Source organism: Anabrus simplex, chromosome 2, assembly GCF_040414725.1.
Source record: "Anabrus simplex isolate iqAnaSimp1 chromosome 2, ASM4041472v1, whole genome shotgun sequence".
Lineage (NCBI taxonomy): Eukaryota > Metazoa > Arthropoda > Insecta > Orthoptera > Tettigoniidae > Anabrus > Anabrus simplex.
This window is the reverse complement of record NC_090266.1, coordinates 213,070,224-213,091,874: the sequence shown is the minus strand read 5'-3', so window position 1 is coordinate 213,091,874 and position 21,651 is coordinate 213,070,224. Positions and strand designations below refer to the sequence as shown.

The window sequence follows — 21,651 nt, the reverse complement described above, 5'->3', positions numbered from 1 at the left end:
CCATTGAAGCTCAAATTGTAGGATTCCAGCAAGATATAACAGATATCTTGGATTCAGGAGGTAACATGGACTGTATCGCGATTGACCTATCCAAGGTATTTGACAGGGTAAATCTTGGGAGACTACTGTCAAAAATGAGTGCAATTGGACTAGAAAAAGGAGTGACTGAATGGGTGGCTATGTCTCTAGATTACAGAACTTAGATAATTAGAGTATGTGAAGCATTATCTGAACCTGTAATAATTAAGTGGGGACTTCCTCAAGACAGTATTATTAGAACTTTGTGCTTTCTTATACGTAAATGATATGAGTAAAGAATTGGAATCGGAGGTAAATATATTTACGGATAATGTTATAGTGTATAGAGCAATAAATAAGTTACAAGATTGTGAGCAACTGCAAAAAGACCTCGACAATATTGTGAGATGGACGCAGTCCCTTCGGTATTACCTGAAAGGGGATGACTAAGCCAGCTCGGGGAACTTCCCAGCCCGTCCGAGGACATGCCACTGCCCTTCCTCTATTGTTCCCTTCATCTAGTTTCTAAATGCGATTTCTGGGAGATATATCGGAAAAGTTCGATCTACAGACGAACCCTGAATGTTCTAGTGGCCCAACATCGAAGAATAAATACAAGGTCCCCGAGAGCCAGCGGTTGTTGTGGAGTCGGAGAGACCAGTGAGTGCGTGGACTGGAGACGGCAGAACGGAAGACTGTACTGTGTATTCGTGTATTTCTGTGGAATGAGGCCGAGCGAGGGAAGCCGCTATCGCGAGTGTGAAGGTAAATGGACCTGTGTTAATGTTCGCTGTTGTGAGTATCGTCCTGCATTTGAATACTGTTGAGCTGTTTAATTGTGCACTGCATGTGACTGGACTGTCTGTGGAATCGAACCAACAAACAGTCATCGTGTGTTGTGTAGCCAGTGGCACTGTGTTCAAATCCAGCGGTATACACACAGCTGCTGTATGAGTTGATTGACTGCTCTTGGCGAAGTGAAAGTGAGGCTTAAACGTCCGCAGGTAAACGAGTGGGCTCGACCTCCTAATGCGCCGTAAGGAAGAGGGATTTGTGAATAGACTTGTAATTAGTAAGTGCGGCCATTCATAACTGGTTAGAATTGTGTGTGTTTAAACAAGTGTGGGTATGTGTGCATTTATTAGGTCATCCCGAAATAAATTAGAGTAATGAAATAGTCGGAGTTTTATTCGTAACAAAATCGTGCCAGGAGTAAGAATAGACCCTATGTGTGATACATCATTGTAATCATCGTGAATCATCGGACCAGGGGCCTGTTCCACGAACGAACTTTGCAACTTTTCAACCTTGCACTTTTCAATTCTTGCAAATTGCAAAGTATTTCTCTTCCACCATGATCTAGGTTGTACTTTTCAATTTCTTCGCATAATGAAAAGTCTTTGCGAATGAGAGATCTGATCGGCTTTATTCCATGAGCAAACTGTATAGGCCTAACACTCTATGATTTTAATGCTTTATTTGGGCGGCGAACTTGACGGTATAATTGTAATACCGTTAAAGTTTTCGTCATGGGGAAGAAAGGTTATTACAAGAAGCTGGCTGTGCTGGAAATTGTCAAGGAGAATTGTGACATCCTTTTTGGCAACTTTAAAAATAACCTCTCAAATGATGACACAGATCAATATTAACAAGAGTACCGTCAACACATCCACATACAGAAGGAAATTCACCCTTCATTAGAAATCCCGTCGCTATATTATGTGGATTATAAGGCCAACGTACTGTTAGGAAATATTACATTTACTATAACATCTACGACTTTGGTAACAGTTCTGCAAATAATTAATTTTGATGTCCCATGCCTTATGCTACACCGTGCAGCTGGGCACCGTTTTACTAACCAATGTAAGCATATAAGAATTTGTTCTTTTTCGGAAAGGAATTGTCTTCTTTTTTGTTGCATGTTTCAGTAAATGACCGATCGTTTCAAGAATATAGTCAGCCTGTGTTGGGGTAATACGAAATCACTCCCGAAATTCCGTCGAAGTGAGGTTATAAAACTTAATTCTGTCTTTGTACGTTCTCTTATTGGATTTTTCATCACTGTCCTCACTTGATGCTAACAAAAGCTCTCGTCGTAACGTGTTTACATATCATTAAACCAAAATCTACGCCGAGAAACTAGTGTACATACTTGTTAATTAACAGATGAAAAGGGAATCGTCTCTTTGCAAGATTTATGAAAACTTTTCACTTCATTTCTTTGCACTTTGCATTTCTATATCAATGGAGGAACGTAATAGGCTTGAAAAGTGAAAATATTCCTAACTTTTTACTTTTCACTTTTAACTTTGCAAGCTAAATCTGAAAAGTGATGGTGGAACAAAATCTGAACTGAAAAGTGCAAAGTGCAAAGTGAGAAGTTGCAAAGTTCGTTCGTGGAAGAGGCCCCAGATACTGCAGGTTTTGACCGCCGTCGGGAACATTCCAGAACGCCGGTGTTTAGTGAATGCACACTCATATAAACCTCATTTTCATATTTTGTTAATTACTGCATGGCAGTTGAGACCAGGGGCCACATGAAAATGGAGGCACAGTTAAATGCGCTCTTCGATAGGATGGTAAGAAGACGGAGGAGAAGAGGGAAGAAAATCGAAATGAGATGGAAGACGGTCAAAAGACGACAGAAGAAGGCCATGGAATGACGGTGGAGACGATGGAAGAAGGCCAGAAGAAGGTAGAAAACTTACAGAGACAGATCGAGCAGGGTCACCACGAGATAAATGATATCCTGCAGGCAGAAATATTTAAAAGACGAACCTGAAGACAAGATGAATAAGATCTAACGGGAAATTGACGAGAAAACTGGTGAAAAGATAGGAACGGTTGATGATAAAATAGCTACTGTCGATCAAATATTCAAAGCTATTTGCCAGGACCTGAAGCGAGAAGTCACCCCGCTACGCGATAACGTACGAGACGGGGTCTATGTGGATGTGCAATCTACTGCAGTACCGAGTTCGACCAAGGTGACGCCTTCAGCGTTCGACGGGAAGACACCATGGAGTACGTACCTGCGGCAGTTCAAGGTGACCTGTTCCGCTAACCACTGGAGTGAAGGGGAAAATGCTACTGCCCTCGTCGTGGCTCTGAGAGTGGAAGACCTCAGTGTACTACAGGCATTATCAGAAGGCGCTGAGAAAAACTACACCGCGCCAGTAGCCCATACGGACGCCCGTCATGGAGATCGCCACCTACAACAGGCGTACCAGACCCAACTTAGTACCATAACTCAGAAGAGTACGGAGACACTCCAGGAATTCGAGACAGATGTCGCCCGTCTCGTTCGCCTGGCTTATCCTTCAGCACCAGAAGAGTTACTCGAACAGCTGCGCAGGCAGACCTTCATAGACGGATTACGCGACCCATATACTCAACAGGCCCATCGCCCGCCACAAGGCCCTAGGAGACGCTCTCGCCCACGCGTTGGTGTTCGAGGCTGCAAAGCAGGCATCGAAACTACAAACTAGGGTGCTCCGCCTGCAAGTGGACGAATCTCCGCGAGAAGGTTCTATGAAGCTAAGTGTAATCCAGCGAACGAGGCAACGGAACAACGCTCGAGCCATTGGGTAACTCGAAGACCTATCATCTGTTGGAATTTTGGTACCAAGGGTCATATAACCCGGAACTGCGAAGACCGCCGAAGACGGGAACCTTCATCTGACGTCCCGACGGCCGAGAAATACACCAGTCAGGAAAATGACTATTAGCCTGCCTTGGGGGTTGAATGTTGGCTCACCGAGCTCGATAGCTGCAGTCGCTAAGTGCGGCCAGTATCCAGTAATCGGGAGATAGTGGGTTCGAGCCCCACTGTCGGCAGCCCTGAAGATGGTTTTCGGTGGTTTTCCATTTTCACACCAGGCAAATGCCGGGGCTGAACCTTAATTAAGGCCACGGTCGCTTCCTTCCACTTCCTAGACCTTTCCTATCCAATCGTCGCCATAAGACATATCTGTGTCGGTGCGACGTTAAGCAAAATAGCAAAAAAAAAAAAAATGTTGGCTCAGGAAATTCGTCAAGCCCCAGCAGCCCACGCACGCATAACGAGACTGCGATGAGATAGTAGCAACCTAATGGTAGACGGAGTCATCGACGAGATAGTGCGGAGCATGCTGATTGACACTGGAGCAACGAGGAACATTGTGAAGCCAACAGTTGCGCAGCGGTGGAGAATTCGACCCCTGCCGGTGAACCTCAGCTTGGCTACTGCCATAGGAGAGACGACGCCTGTCCATGGCGAGACAGCGATGAAATTCTCCGTAGGGCGGCGGACAGTGAAGCACCGGGTTCTTGTTGCGGACATCGTGGACGAGATAATAATCGGACTTGGCCTTTTGTACGAACATAAAATCATCCTGGATATGAGTGCCAACACGCTTCGGTATGGGGATGAAGAAATTGCCATGCGACTAGCATACAGTAGGAAGGCAATACTTTGCGCCAGGTTAAGCTGCGAGGGGACCTGACTATCCCAGCAAGGACCGAGGTGGCTACGGCTGTGGATGTGGATGGGGCTGTTGGAGGTTTGACGGCCATTGTGGAGCTGGAATATCACAAGGGTGTCCGACTCGTTGGCTGAACGGTCAGTGTACTGGCGTTCGGTTCAGAGGGTCCGGGGTTCGATTCCCGGCCGGGTCGGGGATTTTAACCTTAATTGGTTAATTTCAATGGCACGGGAGCTGGGTGTATGTGTTGTCTTCATCATCATTTCATCCTCATCACGACGCGCAGGTCGCCTACGGGAGTCAAATAGAAAGACCTGTACCCGGCGAGCCAAACCCGTCCTGGAATATCCCGGCACTAAAAGCCATACGACATTTCATTTCATCACAAGGGTCAAACACAAGGATTACTGATCGCCAAAACCTTGATCAGCACCTCTCATCAGCCTTACGCTTGACTGACCAACTTGAATGACTACGACGTTGCCATCCACCAAGGCACAACGTTTGGAGTTTGTGAGCCCGTTTATGTATTGCTCGCTGTCAAGCCATCGAGTCGGATTGGCCAGCACACGAGCGAGAGCAGGGCGGAACTTGCCAGAGGCCCTGCGGAAGGTGTATGAAAAATCCACCGACAACCTAGAATGCGTGCAACGAGAGAAGCTGGAAGACCTACTGCTGGAATATCAAGACGTCTTCTCCCTGGACAGCAACAATTTAGACCGGACGAAACTCGTAGAACATCGGAATGACGTGGGTGGCAGCGTGCCGATCAAGGTCCATTTTCGTGAGTTCTGCTCGCGAAGCAATACGAAGTAGACAAGATGATCGAAGAAATGGAAGAACAGAAAGTAATATAACCCTCGGGAAGCCCTTGGAGCTCCCCGTTAGTATTGTTGAAGAAGAAGGATGGCTCTATTCGATTCTGTATCGACTACAGAGGGTTAAATGACGTCACAAAGAAAGACAGCTCTCCGCTACCCCGGATTGATGACACTCTGGATATGATAACAGGGTCAAAGTGGTTCTCTACACTGGATCTGAAGGGTGGCTACTGGCAAGTAGAGATTCATCATGAAGACCGAGAAAAGACTGCATTTTCAGTTGGACAAGGTCTCTGGCAGTTAAAGGTAATGCCATTCGGGTTGTGCAACGCCCCGGCAAAATTCATAGGCTGATGAAGACTGTGCTGAGAGGGCTACACTGGAAGAGGTGCCTGATTTACCTGGATGACGTCATCGTTTTCGAAAGCACCTTCTATGGGCACCTGAAGAATTTGAGGGAGATTCTGGGAAAATTGAGAGCAGTCCAGCTGAATTTGAGCCCGAAGAATCGCCAGCTCTTCAGGAAGGTAGTACAGTACTTCGGCCATATCGTCTTGGAGGAAGGAGTCCGAACGGATCCTGAGAAAACCATGACAGTGAGGGAGTGGCCATTTCCTAAAGACAAGTCTGAGCTTCGAAGCTTTCTGGGCCTCTGCACCGACTACCGTCGATTCGTTAGGGGATTTGCCAACATTGCCAAGCCATTGAATCGTCTTAGAGAGATTGACCAACGGTTCACCTGGACAGAGGAATGCCAAAAACCTTTTGAACAACTGAAGCACGCAGAATGTACTGCATCGGTATTGGCATATCCCAGAGCTGGGGTGCAATTTGTGCTCGATACGGACGCCAGCGAATTTGGTATTTGTGGCGTCCTGTCTCAGGTCATGGACAACGAAGCTTGGGTAGTTGTATACTTCGATAAGGCCCTCTCCAAACCGGAAATAAGTTACTGCGTCACCCGGAAAGAGTTGATGGCCATTGTGAAGACCATCGTGCATTTCCATAAGTACATATATGGCCAAGAATTCCACATCAGAACTGACATGCATCACTCAGGTGGCTTCTAAATTTCAAGAACCCAGAAGGACAGTTCGCACGATGGCTGGAGAGACTGCAGCAGTACAATTATGTGATCGAACACCGCAAGGGTCACCTACATTCCAGTGCCAACGCTCTGTCTTGAAGGCCTTGTCCAGAAGGCTGCAAATTCTGCTCCAAGAGGGAAGGTGAACACGGCATTCCATGCCGAAGGTCCACCGTAGAGTTCGAGGAAACCAGAGTCGCGACGCCTCGATTAATGCGCAGAGGGATGACGAGGTCATGGACTGCTGGCAGAGTGGAAGATCGCTGGCGTACTGAAGCCTGGGTGGATGAACGTCAGTGACCTCAGCCAGCCCCAAAACTAAGTCGTACTGCTCGCAATGGGACTGGCTGGTGACTACGGATGGACTGCTATAGCGCGTCTTGAAAGGAACGACGGGAGGACTCTCCGGGAACAGGTGGTCATCCCACGCAGTATGGTAGCGGAAGTTCAGGAGGGCGGAGTCAAGGAGACTTTGGAAAAGGTCCGAGAGTGGTTCTACTGGGTAGGGTGCCGATCGGATGTGGAAGACTTCTGCACTAGATGTAATGCGTGTTCTTCCAGCCAGGGACCAAGTCGGAGACGTAGGTGCCGAATGAACGTGGGCGCGCCCCTCGAGAAAGTGGCAATTGATGTGCCCAGGTCATTCCCTACCAGTAACACAGGGAATTGTTATATATTCGTCGTCACTGATTATTTCATGACGTGGCCGGAGGCGTTTACGCTTCTGAACCAGGAGGCGACTACGGTGGCGGAAACCATCGTCAACGAGTTCGTCTGTAGATACGGCGTACCATTGGAGCTGTATTCCGATCAGGGACGGAACTTCGATTCAGCGGTCTTCCAAAAGCTGTGCCGTTAGTGGGGTACCCGGAAGACAAGGACCATACCTCTACATCCCCAATCGGACGGAATGGTGGAACTATTCCATAGGACCAGTGAGAATCACTTACGAATAATAGCCAGCGAACATCAGAGAGATACGGATTGTCATCTTTTACATTTCCCCTCAGCGTACCGATCTTCAGTGCACGGGGCAACTGGATGCACACCAGCTAGGAGAGAGAACTGAACTTCCCGGTGGATTTAGCATTCGGTCCACATGACGATCATCCTGCCCCTGTCGACCAGTACTGCCTCGATCTAGCAAGGAAACGAGAGGATGTACACGGCCTTTCCTATCCCATCGTCGCCACCGACGGTGCGACGTAAAGCAATTAGCTGTTTAGTTGTGCACTGCATGTGATTGGACTGTCTGTGGAATCGAAACAACGAACAGTCATCGTATGTTGTGTAGCCAGTGGCACTGTGCTCAAATCCAGCGGTCTACACAAAATTACTTTTATTTTTGCTAGTTGCTATACTTCGCACCGACACAAATAGGTCTTATGGCGACGATGGTACAGGAAGGACTAGGAGTGGGAAGGAAGCGGCCGTGGCCTTAATTAAGGTACAGCCCCACCATTTGCCTGGTGTGAAAATGGGAAACCACGGAAAACAATTTTCAGAGCTGCCGACAGTGGGGTTCGAACCTACTATCTCCCGAATACTGGATACTGGCCGCACTTCAGCGACTGCAGCTATTGAGCTCGGTAAACACACAATTGCTGTATGAGTTGATTTACTGGACTTGGGGAAGTGAAAGTGAGGCTCAAACGTCCGCAGGTAGACGAGCGGACTCGTCCTCCTACTGTGCCGTAAGGAAGAGGGATTTGCGAATAGACTTGTAATTAGTAAGTGTGGCCATTCATAACTGGTTAGAACGGTGTGTGTTTGAACATGTGTGTGTATGTGTGCTTTTATTAGGTCACCCTGGAATAAATTAGAATAACGAAACAAATGGAGTTTTATTCGTAACAGTATGATTACAAATAGGGTTAAAAGTCAGGTTGTGCATTTCACTAATAGGAAAATTCCTCTCATTTTTAATTACTGCCTTTATGGGGTAAGAATTCCATATGGGGATCACTGTAAGTACCTAGGTGTTACAGTAATATAAGGAAAGATCTTCATTGGGTTAATCACAGAAACGGTGTTGTAAATAAAGGGTACACGTCTCTGCACATGGTTATGAGGGTATTTAGAGGTTGTAGTAAGGATGTAAAGGAGATGGCATATAAGTCTCTGGTAAGACCTCAACGAGTATGGGACACCCACCAGGATAACTTGATTCGAGAACTGGACAAAATCCAAAGAAAAGCAGCTTGACTTGTTCTGGGTGATTTCAGAACAGCTCGTCTTCTTTCTCTAAAGTCTTACCAGCCCAAACTTTGCAATTTTTTAAACTTTACGTTTAAACTTTACGTTGCACCGTAACAGATAGGTATTATGTTGACGACGGATAGGAAAGGGCTTAATTACTGCCAGTCCCAGCTTTTGCCTCGTGTGAAAATGGGGAATCACGGAAAACCATCTTCAGGGCTGCAACATTTTCGTAGACGAATAAGTTTGATTGGTGTTTATAAAGCAGGAAAGATCACAATGCGAAGATAATGTTGGAATTCTGGAGGACAAATTGGAGCAAATATTCAATTATAGGAAAAGGAGTTAGGGACTGGAATAATTTACCTAGGGAGATGTTCAACGGATTTCCAAACTCTTTGCAATTTCTTTTGCATGCTGCTTTACGTCGCATCGACACAGATAGGTTTTATGGCGACGGTGGGATAGGAAAGGTCTAGGAGTGGGAAGGAAGCGTCCGTGGCCTTAATTAAGGTACAGCCCCAGCATTTGCCTGGTGTGAAAATGGGAAACCAGGAAAACGATATTCAGGGCTGCCGACAGTGGGGTTCGAACCCACTATCTCCCGAATACTGGATACTGGCCGCACTTAAGCGACTGCAGCTATCGAGCTCGGTTTGTAAATATTTAAAAGAGGACTACGGAAACAACCGATAGGATATCTGCCACCTGGGCGACTGCCCTAAATGCAGGTCAGTGTTGACTGACTTGATTGAATTGATAATAGACAAAACAGGCGCTAACGTCGTCCCTAAGCCACAAGAAGTATGGAATCCCCGAACGAGAATAATATCATGGGATTTACCAATTAATCAACGATCGTATTTCACTCCGCCTGATATTAATCGTCATGTAGGATCATGGGCTACCTTCAGGTGGTACCGTCTTGGTCAAAATATCCTGAGATAAAGGATGCATCAATTTGGAGGGATGAATGCGCGACCCTCATTGTTAGTAATAATAATGTTATTGGCTTTACGTCCGACTAACTACTTTTACGGTTTTCGGGGACGCCGCGGTACCGGAATTTAGTCCAACAGGTGTTCCTTTACGTGCCTGTAAATCTACCGACATGAGGTTGACGTATTTGAGCACCTTCAAGTAGCACCGCACTGAGCCGGTGTGGAACCTGCCAAGTTGGGGTCAGAAGGCGAGCGCCTCAACTGTCTGGGCCACTCAGCCTGCCTCTCATTTGTTTTTGTCTAATTTATTTACTGTAAGCAAAAGCACCCCATATCACGGCAGACTTGTGTTCTTGCTATCGGCTCGTGTGGATCGCATAGCCGATCGCGGGAGTTCACTTTCTTTGTGCGGTGATGAACTAAAATATTAAACAGACATTCTGTGCCAGATTATGCACGGAGTTATTTAGAAACCTTTTACGCCGTATTTGTGTGATAGCCAGTGTCTAGTATTCGGGAGAGTGTGGGTTCGAACCCCACTTTAGCATCCTGTAAGATGATTTTCCGTGGTTTCCCATTTTTACACCTGGCAATTGCTTCTGCTGTACCTCAATTAAGGCCACGGGCGCTTCATTTCCGCTCCTAGTCATTTGCCGTCCCATCGTCGCCGTAAGACTTATCTGTGTCGGTGCGACGTAATTTAGTGAAATTCCTATAACATTTAGAGACGGGACTGTTATTTATTACCAGTAAGAGTCTGAGTGCAGCAAGTGGTAGAAACTGTGCCAACGATATAAGAGAAAGCAATCTAGTGCGGGCTAGCTAACTATTAAAAATTAAAGTAAAAGGAAATTCAAAGGTTAAACCGCTCCGAAATACGCATAACTGTGCTTAAACTCAGTGCGGGACGATAGTTTTGATATCAACGTGTGCGGTGTTGAGAAGTTACTAGAACGTGTCTCTAACATGTCTGTTAATGCAACAACTTTCATCAGTGGAGAACCAGGCTCGAAACATGTACCAGCTGACAACAACCCAGTTCTGGAGCTATGATATTCTAAGGACCAACGCTGTCGTGAATAAGTGCTAAGGAAATCCAGCATGGGCCTCACCGAGGTTCAAATGGAGTACACAATACAGTAATGAGATGAGTACATTTTCCCATAATTCGACTTGGAGCATGTAGATTTTTGAAAAATAAAATATATAGGGTTTCTTTTTCAGTGAGCCATCATGATGGCAGCAGATCAAATACTCGGGAAACCAAAGTAAAGTCACGCTCTGGTTCGTTTACCTAGCTTGAGATGTACACCCAGCCAGTGCTTAAATTTTTTGTTTTATCCTGCATGTGTTGCACATTGTCTTGTCATGTGTTTTGTTTGTGGGCGAGTTCTGGCTCGACATTGCATAAGATCTTCGGTTCGTTGTCCAACGGCCCAAGAATTTTCATCTGCCATTACGATTTATGCGTGTTTTTCTTTCTATTATTGTTTTTGTGGTGTTAATGGGGTAAGCATTAACCACTGACATATCCTCATTTTTCTTTCTTCTTTATGTATAACTTTATTTCCCAGAGTCGGTGGGAGAGTAATATTTAGGGTTCGCTAATGCATTCATAGTTACGATATTTTACCAGTTTACCGTCCGGCTCCATGGCTAAATGGTTAGCGTGCTGGCCTTTGGTCATATGGGTCCCGTGTTAGATTCCCGGCAGGGTCGGGAATTTTAATCGTAATTAGTTTATTCCCCTGGCACGGAGACAAGGTGTATGTGTCGTCTTCATCATCATTTCATCATCATCATCACCACCACCACCACCACCACCACCACCACCACCACGACGCGCAGGTCGCCTACGGCCGTCAACTCGAAAGACCCGCACGTGGCGAGCCGAAGTCCTCGGACACATCCCGGCACTAAAGGCCATGCGCCATTTCATTTCATTACCAGTTTACTAACGGGAAATGTACACGTCTCAAAAACATTTCGAAATCATCTTGTAATTATTGGAATTTCACTCCGGAGGGTCATATACTCCGAGCCACGGTCCTAATGACCAAATGTGCTATATCTATGAATGTTTTAGAATGTTTTCCTTTTCATTTCGTTTTTCACTAAAGCCATTAAAACTTAGTTTAGTAAATTTTGAAGAATTTATTTTGCATTAGAATAGAGCATTCTTAATTTTTCTCCGCCCCCTTTAAGCCTGTAACTAGGATATTGGTTTCCTAGACTCTAACTGAACGCGACCCCGAGAAGCCGGATGACTATAACAGGGCGCGATGAGGTGTGCGTTTGAACCTCGCAAAGGCAATGGGGCTTTGTCACATATTATGCAAAGGGTTCATTTGGCTTTATTTAACGAGATGGCATCGAAACCCAGGTTCCAGTATGTATGTATGTATGTATGTATGTATGTATGTATGTATGTATGTATGTATGTATGTATGTATGTATGCATGTATGTATTTATGCCAACCGTTAGTTCCGTTTTCTGATACGAGGTCGGAGAAGAGGGGAAGTGAAGTCATACGTTTTACGACCGGATGCCCTTCCTGTCGTCAACCTCACTTGAGGAGCTTAAGAAGATGAAAAGAATGGTGGTGAATGAAATCGGGTAAGGATGTGGAAGAAATCAGCTGTGACCCATCAATAGGAACTGTTCCGGCATTTCTCAGGACAGCCGACGGTGGGGTTCAAACCATTCATCTCCCGAATGTAGAGCTTCGGCCCATATCCTCAGTCGGTAGATTTACCGGCACGTAAAGAACCCTTGGGGGCAAAATTCAGGCACATCGTCGTCTTTGAAGTGTGAACATACTTAGTGGGACGTAAAATCAATACAATTATTATCATTTAAAATACATCACTGCGTTACTGTAAGCAATCATTACCTCCGGAATAATAATAATAATAATAGTAATAATAATAATAATAATAATCCCGTGTTTTTTTTGCCTGTTCCCCTATCGGGCGCGTCCCAGATGGCGGATCGGGAGTCTCGCCGGACTTGTCCGGAGGGCTTGAGGGAAATAAAATACCTCTCGCGGACCAAAAACAGGCACAGCCAGAAAACATCTTGAGGCAACCTCTGAGGCTCAATACCTTGGTTGTAACTATGAGATTGACAAAGATCAATCTCCCCATTATCTTCAACTTACTAGCATGATGGCAACGTTAGTTAATGATACTACTACCCCAGGCCCTAGTATTCATACTAGGTTTTCTCGGTCATCGGATTCTGGGGGACCGAGAACATCATGCGGGAATGTATCGGAGCTTCCCAAATCTGTTCGCCCAAAGGAAAAACATTTTATTGGCACTTTAAACATCAACACGCTTCGCAAAATTGGAAAGTTGAAGCACTTAACAGACACATTAGACCAACTCAACATCCAAATTCTGGCACTCCAAGAAACTAGGTACAGTGACGAAAATAATTTTGAATCAGGAAACTATAGAATTTATACAGGTAAACCAGCTACCCTCCTCCCTAACAAAATATTACAATTTGGCACTGGTTTTGCAGTGAGAAAAATATCACAAATTCGGTATTATACTTTACATCTCCTTCTGAAAGAATTTCGCTAATGACAATCAAATCAGGAAACAAAGCTTATACACTAATCAATGCACATGCACCTACAAACAATTACAATCAAAAAGACCCACAGAAGGTAGATGACTTCTGGGAATTACTAGAAGAAACTACAGCCAAAATTCCAAAACATCATGTCAAAATTCTGCTGGGGGACTTCAATGCACAAATTGGCAAAGAGAAGAAATTTAGGACCACTGTAGGACTTTACCCTGCTCACAAAAGAACCAATAAAAATGGAGAACGTTTATTTAGCTTGTGCGAGAATTTCGATCAAAAATTGATGTCAACCCATTTCCTGGCACTTCCACAAAAGAAAATGACATGGAGATCCCCGAACATACATTTAGGAGAATTTCAACTAGACCATGTGGCTATTTCCAAGAAAAACAAAAAAAATTATGAACGTTAAAGTCAAAAAGGTAATTATTGACTCCGACCACCACCTATCCTTGTTAAAGTAAAGTTTCAATCCAACAGGAAGAAAACCAAAACAATCAGAAACCCAAGAATCGACCCTGAATTTCTGAGACAGAACTCAGACAATTTCCTTGCGAATATCTCCAACGATGCTCCTTCAAACTGGCTAGAACTCAAGGACACACTCTTGAAAGCTTCACAAAAGATCAGCAACCCCCCAAGGAAACGCAAACACAGGTGGTGGAATGACACCTGTGACAAGGCCATAGAAGTCAGAATTAGGTCCTGGCTAAACTGGAGTTCCCATAAAACTGATCAAAATTGTGATGAATTCTTCAAAACACAGAAACAAACCTCAAAAATCATCAGATCTGAAAAACGAAAATATGATCAAAACAGATTGGCAGAAATCGAAGAAGATTTCAAGAAAAACAATACACGGAACTTCTACAGAACATTCAGAGAAGAATTATCCAATTACCAGGCACCTAGTCTCTGTTTCAAACGTACAGATGGGACTTTGGAAACAAGTAATAAGGGAAATTGTGAACTCCTAGCAAACCATTTCATGGACCTATTAAACTGTGAATCTCCGAAAGAACAATTCACCTATGAAAAACCAACACCTAATCCAGATTCAGAACCCCCCACATTACAAGAAGTCAAACAAATAATCAGATATTTAAAAGACAAAAAAGCACCAGGAGAAGATGGAATAATCGCTGAAAATAATCGTTGAAAATTGGTGGTGACAAACTGGCCCAGAGTATTCAAAAAATCTTACAGGACATCTGGTTTTCTGAAGAAATTCCGGAGGATTGGAAATGTGCATTGATTCACCCACTTCACAAGAAAGGAGACAAATCAGATATTAATAACTACAGACGAATTTCTCTCCTCTCACTCGTATATAAAATCTTCTCTAAAGCTCTACTTAATAGATTAGAGAAACAAACAGACCACCTGATCGGAAATTATCAGGCTGGATTCCGAAAAGGGAGATCCTGCGCAGAACAAATCTTAAACCTAAAAACCATACTACATATTCGCAAAACCAAACAAACAGTAATCACCTTTGTTGACTTCAAAAAGGCGTATGATTCCATAGATCGGCAGACCCTGTTCAACATACTAGAGGAATTTCAAGTCGACAGGAAAACGAGGGAATTGATTAAATAAACTCTGACCAACACAACATCAAAAGTTAAGCTCTTGGAAGAAATTTCTGAACCGTTCGAAATCAGAACTGGTGTCCGACAGGGAGATGGACTATCTCCACTACTATTCAATTTAGTTTTGGAAAAAGTGATTCCTGAATTGGCAGACTTCTTAAAGACAAAATTCACCTTGATTGCTCAGCTTTCGCAGATGACCTTACGATCCTTTCGAACAACAGACAAGAAGCAATCCACTCCATAGAAAAATTACAACCGGGCGAGTTGGCCGTGCGCGTAGAGGCGCGCGGCTGTGAGCTTGCATCCGGGAGATAGTAGGTTCGAATCCCACTATCGGCAGCCCTGAAGATGGTTTTCCGTGGTTTCCCATTTTCACACCAGGCAAATGCTGGGGCTGTACCTTAATTAAGGCCACGGACGCTTCCTTCCAACTCCTAGGCCTTTCCTATCCCATCGTCGCCATAAGACCTATCTGTGTCGGTGCGACGTAAAGCCCCTAGCAAAAAAGAAAAATTACACGAAATAGCCACAAAAACCGGACTTCAAATTTAATTTGAAAAGATGCAGTTTATGGAAGGAACTAAATCAAGATTCGACAATCAACCATTAATAACCAAATGTGGAATAATTTCCCAAGTAGACAAATTCAAGTATCTAGGTGAAATTATTCAGCCAGAAGGGTTAAATCAGGAAGATAACAAAGAAAGAACTTCTAAACTGCAAAGGGCTTACAAAATCACATGGAACAGATACAACAAAAGATGTAAATCAAGAAATGCAAAATTATGACACTACAATACAGTCATCAAACCAGAGGCACTTTATGCATCTGAAACACTGATCATTGGCGGCAGGTCGCAAATGAAAAGCATTGAGAAACAAGAGAGGAAAATTCTCAGAAAAATCCTAGGACTAAAGTTCGAAAATGGAATTTGGATGAAAAAGAAACCACACGAAATTTTTCAATTCACAGAAAAAATCACAGATACCATCAGAAAGAGACGACTAAAATTCTGCGGTCACCTACACAGAATGGATAAAAACAGGCTGACAAAGAAAATTCTAAATCTAGCTCTAACCCTGAAAATCCGCAACAATTGGTTAGCAGAAATTCATGAAGATCTACAAGAAATGGGTATGGAGGACGAAACCATTCAAGATAGAATGAAATTTAGAGGCTTAGTAAACAAACATAAATTTGCAGAGAAACCAACAAGAAAAAAATACAGACTGGACAGAAACACGCAGAAAGGAACACAGTGAAAAAATGAAGAGATATTGGGAAGAAAAGAAGAAGAAATATTGTGCAAAATAAGTTCAAACGCGTTCCACAGTTGGGCACAACGAATTAATAATAATAATAATAATAATAATAATAATAATAATAATAATAATAATAATAATAATAAAAATAATAATAAAGTGACTTCGTTGATCGACGAAAGTAACGCCAAATTTTAATGGTGTGTGGTCTCGGGAGACCGGGCGAGTTGGCCATGTGGTTAGGGACGCGCATCTGTGAGCTTGCATCCGGGAGATAGTGGGTTCGAGCCCCACTGTCGGCAGCCCTGAAGATGGTTTTCCGTGGTTTCCCATTTTCACACCAGGGAAATGCTGGGGCTGTACCTTAATTAAGGCCACGGCCGCTTCCTTCCCACTCCTAGGCCTTTCCTATCCCAACGTCGCCTTAAGACCTATCTGTGTCGGTGCGACGTAAAGCAAATTGTAATTGGTCTCGGGAGAGGCCTGGTGCAGGTCTTTCCAGTTGACTCCCTTGGGTAATCTGCTCGTCTGTGAAGATGGGTTCCTACCTAGCATGATATCTAAAGCTGAAGACGGCTATACGCCTAGTGCTAGAGCCAGAGGAATTAATCAATGGAGGTTAGAATCTTCGCCTCGGCCGGGAATTGAACCCAGGATGCCTTAGGTATCTTAAGTTATATTTTGTATTAATCATTTTTCATTTAAATGGCTGGGATGTGCGGCTCCGGCACCTCGGCACCTCTGAAAACCGTAAAAGTAGCATATTAACCAGTCATCCACGGAGCCAGACTAATTAACGCTGCGGGACGAAAAGTTTCCCATTCAGGTGCTATAATGTGCCGGTAAATCAAGTGTTTTATAAGGGGCAGTCAAATGAAAACCGAACACCCACCATAACGCACATCCTGCTCGAAAGGTGGCAACACTGTTGCTACGTATCGATACTGCCATCGATGTGGTAGGAGAACTGCATAGTGACAACTCACAGGTGCAGGCAGTTGTTGGGTTATGTCCTTGTTGGTGGGCGGACTGGTGTAGTGTGTTCGTCCAGCTTTACAAATGGAGACAAGCAAAGAGGAGCACAGAAATGTGGTTCGTTTTCTGGTGACAGTGTGCTGGAGTACGCGAAACTCATCTTCGCATGTCTGCTGGTATGGCGAACACTGCATGTCCATGACGAGTGTGCACGAGTGGCATAGGGGATTCCGAGAAGGACGCACATCACTGCAAGACGAGGCGTGCCCAGGACAGTCCCATCTAGCCATTACTCCTGATGTGATAGGATGGATTGATGGCCTTGTCCGGGAAAACCAACGAATCATGGAGGAAGACATTCATGTTCTGGTCGGCATTAGCCATGGCTCCGTGCAAGCCATTGTCAAAGATCACTTCCATTTCCGCAAAATTTGCGCGCAGTGGGTTCCGCATCCGATTTAGTTGTGAAACACTTCAACATCCTCCGTACTACCCTGACCTTTCACCTTATGATTTTCACATTTTTGGTGATCTGAAGGAAAACACTCGTGCACGTCGGTTTCATTCGGACAACGAAGTGCAAGAGCGGATGCGGTTGTGGATCTGTCAGCGACCTACCTTTTCCTACAAAACTGGAAATGATCGTTTCGTCTCCCAGTAGGATAAATGTAATAACGGTTTTGATAATTATTTTTGAATAAAACCACTCCATGGTCACGTTTTATCGGGTGTTGTGTTTTCATTAGACTGCCCCTTATACATACATCTCTCACTTGTCATGGTCATTAAATGCCGACAGATAGTGTCGAGTTGCGATCCTACAACACAGACAAGAGGAGGCTAGCGCCTAACTAGGTTTGGCACATAGTTTTACTGACTATATTGAAATACTCACCACTCTGCCAGTCAATGGCGTAGTTGAAATACTGGCCCATAGACTTGGAATCCATTATTGCAATAAGCAGAAGGTAGACGCCCATACATAAGTCGGCGACGGCCAGATTGCACATAAGGAATTTCGGCACTGTCATTCGAAATCGTGAGCTCAACATCACTATCAGCACCGCCAGGTTTCCAAGTAGTGCCAGCAGGGCTACCAACCAAACGAAAATACGCAGCCACCAGTTCCCCATGAGATCCTCACAAGGGTTGAATGCATCTGGCACTGGATAGCATCTCACGTCACGGTAATTCTTTACTATTGTCCCACACAACTTCTCTAGCGTTCCAGGTGTCAACACAGCTGCTGTTGGATGAAACATGCCGTCCACTTCTGGTCCTGAAAAGTCGCTGTTGTTCGTGATGGGATCAAGTGGATGAATTCTGCCCCACCCTGTGGCAGATATATTCCATAAATCTCCTGCTTGACGTCTAGAACGCTGCAGGGGTGTCGGTGTCGTGGTGGCTGCACACCTCTGGACAATTTTCTGCAACATGATATACAAGATATTAAATGAGAATGAGTATTCAAGGCAGAGAAGACTTATATTAGCAATCTATATTTATAATTTCATGAACTACTTTCTGGCAAGGAAAGTGTGAGAAAACGACTAAACAGATTTCAGTGAGTGGCCACTCATTCTCAAGCGCACTATCTGATGGTCTTCGGGATAGCAGTAGTTTTTGTAATATTGCGCCGATTTCCGTACGTAATTTTCCTTTTTTCTAATTGAATCGGACATTTGAGAAAGGTCATGAGTGCTCTCGGCTGCCTGGCCGAGGCGGTAAAGGCGTGCTCGGTTCGCCCGGAAGGACGTCGGTTCGAATCCCCGCCAGGAAGTCGTAAAATTTAAGAAATGAGATTTCCACTTCCGGAGGTGCATATGGCCCTGAGGTTCACTCAGCCTACAGCAAAAATGAGTACCAGATTAATTCCTGGGGGCAAAGGCGGCCGGGCGTAGAGCTAACCACTCTACCCCATCACGTGCCGAGGTTAACAGTGGTGGAAACCTTTACCTTCCACTCCTCCAAGGGCCTTCATGGCCTGTACGGAGGTGACTTTGCTTTGCTTTGCTTTGCTTTGCACGAGTCTTCTCATTCCCGTTTTGAGGTAATTGAGAAAAACTTTACGGGCTCTCCCAAGGATTTCCTAATAGATCTGATATTTTTGTCATCGGGTATAAGTACACTTGGAAGAACAGGTACAGTTAAATGTATATAATTATCCAGAAACTAATAAAAATACAAAAAAATACATTTTGGGATAATGACCTTTCATGAATGAAGATGGAAATTCTGTTTCAGCAAGAGCTCTTTTAAGCTGAACAAGATGTATTTTATTTGAAAAAAGGATATCTAATGCAGATATTTCTTACATAAGTACATTATACGAATTTTCACGATCATAACCATAAACATTAACAAGTCAAAACATAATAATAATAATAATAATAATAATAGTAATAATAATAATAATAACGTTATTTGTTTACCGTCCATTCTGACTGGTAACGATTTGAATGGACGTCGAAATGTTGTAGTGTTGTCTTGTAGAAATTCGATAACGTGTAGGAAGCCAACGAAATGGATTCGCCACTTTTAAACATCCTCAAATGCCCACTAACCTGAGCCGTGAACAGAGAGCTAATTTAAAACATTATTAGTTGCTATATGAAAGGATATAATGTAAATGAGAATAAGATATTTTAAGTAACTAATAGGTGGCTTGTCATTGCTGTCCTTTGTGGACACATCAAACTGTACAAAGGCTCTCAAATTTTATTCTACGTGTGGTTGAGCTGGGCGTGCCTGTCGCAACGGAAATTAAATGAGAGTGTCAAAGCGGGCGAGATGAGCTTAGATGAGGTCGGAATGACAGCTCGTGGAGCGGCTCTTGAGAGGAGGCACCACAGTCTGATCAACTAAATTATACACGGTTTCGTGATTTCAGTCTGTACTTGAAGGACGAAATGGTTTCACGATGTCTAAAGATTGTGAAATGAAACAACTCTTCAAGTTGGTCGGTCTTGTAAAACTTTATGTTTTGTAAGTTAAAATCAAATATACCGGGTGGATCAGCTGCGCCTTGTTTCTTGAACATATGCAACCTGCCTTGGTCTTATCGTACCCAACATCTCACAGCAATTATATATACACATAGCCTGATTATGTTTACCCGAACAATGTTAAAACTTGTAACTGTTCCACTCAGTTACAAGCATTCATCATCATCAATTATTATTATTAATTAAATATAATTATTTTTGTATTCAACTCCGTAATCGATTTTTGCTTTTAATTATTTATCACCCAAACCATTTTATTACATTAACTATGTATTTTTTTTTTTTTTTGCTATGGGCTTTACGTCGCATCGACACAGATAGGTCTTATGGCGACGATGGGATAGGAACGGCCTAGGAGTTGGAAGGAAGCGGCCGTGGCCTTAATTAAGGTACAGCCCCAGCATTTGCCTGGTGTGAAAATGGGAAACCACGGAAAACCATTTTCAGGGCTGCCGATAGTGGGATTCGAACCTACTATCTCCCGGATGCAAGCTCACAGCCGCGCGCCTCTACGCACACGGCCAACTCGCCCGGTAAACTATGTATTGAGATTGATTAGCCCTATATGTGCTTATTTGAATTAAGGGCAAAAACTTGTATATATCCGGTGAGATTTGTCGAATAATAAAGATTTTAATCCTTATCTAATTCAGAAGCTGGCATAGTTGCAAAAGTTATTTGAAGGGTGCAGGGGGAAAATTATCAGGGTCACCGAAAGTGAAAAAAAGAGATATAACTACCTGTAGGTAACTAGTATGCGAGTCTATCACCTTGTTATATATAACTAAGCATAAACGATTAGCGTCCGAGTAACACACAGTTGAAATTTGAGCGATCAGAGTCTCAGAGGAACCACGAAAGAGCGATCGCAGTCCGTAGGAATCACTACAGTGCGTGTGCATGCCGTGTGTTAACAGCTGCTGTTTCCTGATACTGTGACTATGCAGGCGTACTTGTAATTTTTGCTGTTTTGTCTAGTGCTTGTTGCTTAAAGTGTATTAAAATGACTACATATACATGTTAGAGGTGAATTGTCTACTAAAAAGACCCATATAACTAGAATGAATCGAAGATAGTATATTTGCCAGAAGAACTTAGTGTTAAGAAACTGCATGATATGTATTGAGAGAAATATCCAGAAAACAGTGTTTCCTATGAAAAAATATCGGGACATTTTTGTTTCAAAATTCAGCATATCGTTTAGGTATCCACGTAATAATACGTGTAGTACATGTGACGAAGATAAAGCAAATGAAAATGAAATGCTGAGAAATTGAAACTATCATCACATTCTGCTGAGGAAATGGAGAAGGTCCTTTTGATGAGTATGAATCTGCTTAAACTGAGAACTGATACTTTTTCTATCGGAGGAAAAGGCGAGCCAGGGAAGAAGTACAGGAAGTCAGAAGAACGAGAGGCAATTGCAATTGATTCTGGAAGAAACCTTCCTCTTCCTAATTTAATTTCGAATGATGTTTATTACCGACGTCAGTTGAGGGGCTCCGGATCAGAACCTGCTGAATGCATTTTTGGCCACCGAGCTCGATAGCTGCAGTCGCTTAATTGTGGCCAGTATCTAGTACTCGGGAGATAGTGGGTTGCATATGCATATTCCAATTATTGTATCCAAAACATGCTGACCGTCGCAATATTAAGAAATAATCTCGTTCCTAGGACCAAATA

At 43.8% G+C, this 21,651-nt stretch overlaps 1 protein-coding gene across 1 annotated transcript in view; it reads right to left on the bottom strand.

Moving 5' to 3' along the window:
* Positions 1-21,651, bottom strand: part of LOC136863491 (lutropin-choriogonadotropic hormone receptor) — a 207,931-nt gene that overhangs the window by 42,348 nt on the left and 143,932 nt on the right. Inside the window, exon 6 of the mRNA XM_068225963.1 lies at positions 17,859-18,390. Coding sequence (XP_068082064.1) covers positions 17,859-18,390 — 532 coding nt within the window. The remainder of the gene's footprint in view (positions 1-17,858; positions 18,391-21,651) is intronic.